Below are 5,040 nucleotides of genomic sequence, written 5' to 3'. Positions count from 1 at the left end.
TTATATTACAAGGAGAGAGGACAGCCTGAGAATATTATCACTGAAGAACTGTAGTGTTAAAGTGGGCATGAAAGTAGAAGCATTAGGGCAGCTCCCTGGAAAAAAAGTAGAGGCTGATTTACATCCATCCAGAATCGAAACCTGCAGTCACCTCATTGGAAGGACCACCAGAAGTACAGAGGCAATTTCATCTCTCACAGACCTTGTTTCCAAGCTCTTAACACTCTTAAATGAAGATTGTGTGTATGTGTCTATAATTTGTGATTCTGATTGTACTCTGTGACAATAGGAACTGTTTGAGGTCCATCTGCAGAAGTGACCTTGAAATTTTATTTGTAATGTAGCCGCCTACATTTTTTGAAGTATGAGTTATGTGGGGTCATTTTATAATTTTGGCTGAAGGGGGAGCATGGTGAAATTGTTTGAGAGAAGAGGAAGAGAGCAAGGGTATCAGGAAGGAGGAGTTATGGCTGAGTAGGACAACAGGTACCCTGCCTGCTTCTGGGTACTGATAATTAGGTTTTTGTTACTCCACTTCAAGCCCACTCTTCAACGTCTGGCTTTTGGATGTTAGTTAGGGTTGTCACTCTGCAAACCACCTTCCTCCTTTGCCAGCTGGCTTCCTGTAGTCTCTGCCAACAGGGGGAGCTATAAAGAGATGAAAGGTCAGGCAGAGGGACAAGGGCCAGACTCCCTGCTGCCTGCTCCTTGTTAGTTTCCTGTATCTCTCCAGGTGCTCCCAACCTTACCTCCTGCCCCAGCCATGGCCATTTGTTCCAGTAACATGAGTGGGTTCCAGGGTGCAATGTTCCCGGTTCTCACAGAGCCAGCCTTGTGCCCCTTACAGACCTGAGGACACCACCAGGGGGCACCTGCTCCTCAGAGGGTCCAACCACTAGGGCCTCTCATCTGAGCTCAAGGATCCCTGCATCAGTGAGCAGGGCCCCCTCCTCAGAGGCCAGAGTTTTAATTTCATGGGACCCCACCTCCAAGTTTCTGAGTTTTAATAATTCCAGCATCTCTCCCTGTCTCTCCCATTTATAGGAGTGGTAGTAGTTAAAGTTACTACCTCCATGAACACTTATCAACCCAGACGTGTCTTTTCAGTTCTCCAACACCAAGTCAGCAATTTTTTGGATACTGTTCTTGTTAAAGGAAATCCCGTAATTTTCATTTCCTGACCTTCAATGGTAGAGGGACTGGTTTCAGCTCTAATGACCGGCAGAAGTGGAAGGAATTGTGTTCGTGGGGACTCTCAGAGTCTTGAAAGCAAGCAATTCTGGTTCAGGGCCCAGGTGGCCAGGAGAGACAGAACCGAGACCAGACATGTTCACCTTTCCCAGAAAGTGGATAATAAGAGACAACAGTGGAGAACAAGTTGGGGAGCAGACTGTTTTATTGTTTCCCTTCAAGAAGGGGCCAGCCAAAGAAATAATCTGGGGTTCCCAGGGCAAGCTGCAAAGGTGGGATCAGAGGTCGGGAGATGAGATGTTCGAAGAGGACACAGATTTCTGGATTCCCAGTCAGAAGAATCTTCCAGAACAGAACTTGAAATCTTCACTAAAATGTCTCAGCAACACAGGCAGGCCCAAGGAAGATGGTCTTGCCCCTTTAGTGCCTCTGATGCTGCTCTTCTTGGCTCAGGGTCCACTTTAGCAGCAGCCTCCAGAGGACTGGCCACAGCCCCCTCCATAGCTGGAGCCCCCTCCACAGCAGCCTCCAGAGGACTGACCATAGCCCCCTCCATAGCTGGAGCCCCCTCCACAGCAGCCTCCGGAGGACTGACCATAGCCCCCTCCATAGCTGGAGCCCCCTCCACAGCAGCCTCCAGAGGACTGACCATAGCCCCCTCCATAGCTGGAGCCCCCTCCGCAGCAGCCTCCAGAGGACTGACCATAGCCCCCTCCATAGCTGGAGCCCCCTCCACAGCAGCCTCCAGAGGACTGACTACTGCTCCCTCCATAGCTGGAGCCCCCTCCGCAGCAGCCTCCAGAGGACTGACCATAGCCCCCTCCATAGCTGGAGCCCCCTCCACAGCAGCCTCCAGAGGACTGACTACTGCTCCCTCCATAGCTGGAGCCCCCTCCACAGCAGCCTCCTGAGGACTGACCACTGCTCCCTCCGCAGCAGCTGGAGCCCCCTCCAGAGCCCCCTCTGCAGCAGCTGGAGCCCCCTGAGCTGCAGCAGTCAGAGCGTCTGTGTCTGAAGAGGCGAGACCTGCGGGGCTTGTGGTGGCTCAGGCAGCAGCCACCACCCCCAGAGCTGCAGCAGCCACCACCCCCAGAGCTACAGCAGCCACCACCCCCAGAGCCACAGCAGCCCCCAGAGCTGACACTGCAGCAGGAAGAGACTGGGGGGCACTTGGGGGGACACTTTGGGGTGCAGCACTTGGGAGGGCACTTGGGGACACACTGCTGGCTCTGCTGGCAGGACATCTGGGCGGGCAGTCAGGTGGGCGTTCAGGAGCTGAGAGAGAGTCAGACAGCAAGTCAGTCCCACACCAGATTCCACCCCTGCTCCTTCTTGTCCTTTTAACTGATGTTCTAGCTCTTTGACTTTGGAAGTTGTGAGACCAGACATAGGAAAACCATCTCTGACATTTTTATCAGGGTTATTAGTTTATCATGAGTCTCAAACCTCATTTGGATGGTTGGCATACAAAATCATCTCCAAATACATAAGGGAAGTTGATGCCTGTTAATATTTCCTAAGTGTTGGAGAGAAGACCAGGCAATAAATTTGCTTCAGGACAGCATTCATTCTACCATGTCATCAAGAATCTTGAAAATGTCCAATGTAGGATCATTTTAGAGCTAAAGCTTCTTGGAGAAAAAATCAAACTCATTCGCTCTGGAAAGGATTTCTGATATGGTTTGCTTTTGCAGAAGGCAAATTGAGAAAACTGTAACTGCAACGTGCCTTGGAGTCAGTTGTTCTCAATCAATTCAATTTATAAATGAAGAAACTTCATTTATAAGTGAATTCACTGGCTCAATGCCTTTCACTAGCATGTCACAGTTCTGTTCCCAGGTTCCCTGATTCTCAACCTCACACTCTGTCCTTTATAGTCCTCCTCCCCAGGCCTGCTCCCCAGGCCTGTCACAGGGCTTCACAGCTCATTGTTTCCCCTTCTCCCATCATGGATCTTCCTGGAGTCTAGACCGATCCACACTGGTTCTTTCTGTTAAGTACCAATGTCCTGAGCACATTGTTTCTACAACTGGTTATGGCTGTAGCTCCAAAATTATATTCCCACTCTACAACCCATTCTAGCATAATCTAATGATCAATGTTTTTATTCTCTAAAGACAAAGAAACACACCCAGCAACTGCAAGCAATTTGGTTTCTCTAAACCTCTAGCACCAGCCACACAAATCTTCCCGGTTACCTTGGTCTCTCTCACCCATGCACCCTCACTCTTCTCCTTCAGATTTTCTGGGCTCTCATCCTTGCCAACCACAACTCCAGTCCCCAAGGCCCTGCCCGCCGGCCCTCCTGCTCTGGTCTGGCCTCCCTCTATGATAGGCCCTGCTCCATTCCCAGTGGACACTTACCAGGTGCACAAGCAGCACAGGGTCAGTCACTACCTCAGGAGGGAGTGGATGGAGATGCTCCATCCCCACGGCCCTTTTATGCTGGGCTTGAGCTCTGCCCCAGTGAGTGAGACAGGGCCTGGGCATGAGAGGACCGCCTCCTGACATCCACATGGTCCTATGACAGGTGATGACTGGCCACACCTCCCAGCCTCCATCCATAGGGCCATAGGGCTCAGGGCAGTTGCCCCTGGCTAAAAAAAAAAAAATACCTGCTTAAAATGTGGGATTGTGGTGAATAGAAATGAACATCATTGTTCCCCTGTTGCCTTATGTTCTATGGAAAATGGTTCTCCACTTATGGACCCTGGTCACACAACTCCTTTCCTGCCACCCTAGATATTAATTTTCCATCTGGACTTTGGATCTTTTTTGCAGGATCTACAAATTAATTAAGATGGCAAAAAGGAAATAGCAAGTAATATGCAGCACTTGGCAACATTTGGGAGATAGATACATAGATAGATAGAGAAATAGGTGCCCATATGGATTTTTAATGGACAGTGGGATTTTTTAAAGCCACATATACCTTTTAAAGTAGTTGGATCTTGTTCAAACTAACTGATATGTTTCCCTCCTATATACCTCAATGAGTTTTTGCTTCATGAATGTAGATCCAGAATGAGTGACTAAAGCTGGGCATATTGCCCTAAATTATAACCTGAAAATAATTTACAGTCTTCTGTGGCAAAACTGAAGGGGTGAGGTAAAATAAAAATGGGAAAGGTTAAGAGAAGACAATGGCTTATTTTAGTGGTCATAACGAGTGGGTTCAAGTGGTGTCACTGATATACTTAAGAACAGACATATTGATTATTCAAATTTAAATTGTTTGCATTGTTGCAATATAAATTCCCCACATTTCCCATGCTCAGAAATATGGCTGAGAACAGATTGGTTCCAGATTGTGGGGAGACTGTTGTCATGGCCCATCACTGGGTTTTATTGAAAGTTCACCAGAAATCCACTGAAGGTCTTAATTTAACTTTATTATTATTACTTGCATGTGTGTCATTTTAGCAGGGTCAGGATAATTACATTAGTGTTGGATCCTAATATGGAAGGAGACTGTGTGTGGGAAACCGTGGGATAGAATATAACAGCAGTCGGCAATAGGATGAGATAATACTATCACCACTAATCCTCCAAATGTCTCTATAGACCTGCAATCCCTTATTCACAATCTCCATTTCCAAAGACCTCTGAAAACAGAGGTTCTTGTCCAGTTGTTGACAGTGAGGTCTCTTTATCTTACTGTGGATATTCATATGTTCTGTTGTAGATATATTATTGGTTTCCCCAAGGGGTAGGAGTCCTGAGCTATGGGGTGTGGGGAATGTCGACTGCACACCAGATGTGGTAGACTCCTTGGTATGAATTCTTTAGTGTTGAGATTGGACATGGCCTGCACTGAAGTATACCTGTAGCATTGTTAATAAATTCTAT

At 47.8% G+C, this 5,040-nt stretch overlaps 1 protein-coding gene across 1 annotated transcript; it reads right to left on the bottom strand.

Moving 5' to 3' along the window:
* Positions 1 to 1,378: 1,378 nt before the first annotated feature.
* LOC118673079 (loricrin-like) lies at positions 1,379 to 3,686 on the bottom strand. Its single transcript, XM_036343513.1, has 2 exons — positions 3,556 to 3,686; positions 1,379 to 2,466 (listed from the first exon to the last, which is right to left on the bottom strand). The coding sequence occupies exon 2, from the start codon at positions 2,433 to 2,435 to the stop codon at positions 1,653 to 1,655; it is 783 nt and encodes a 260-aa protein (XP_036199406.1). The 5' UTR covers positions 2,436 to 2,466; positions 3,556 to 3,686; the 3' UTR covers positions 1,379 to 1,652.
* Positions 3,687 to 5,040: the final 1,354 nt, after the last annotated feature.

Source organism: Myotis myotis, unplaced genomic scaffold, assembly GCF_014108235.1.
Source record: "Myotis myotis isolate mMyoMyo1 unplaced genomic scaffold, mMyoMyo1.p scaffold_m19_p_18, whole genome shotgun sequence".
Lineage (NCBI taxonomy): Eukaryota > Metazoa > Chordata > Mammalia > Chiroptera > Vespertilionidae > Myotis > Myotis myotis.
The sequence above is the reverse complement of the archived record's forward strand: the minus strand, read 5'-3'. Positions and strand labels throughout refer to the sequence as shown.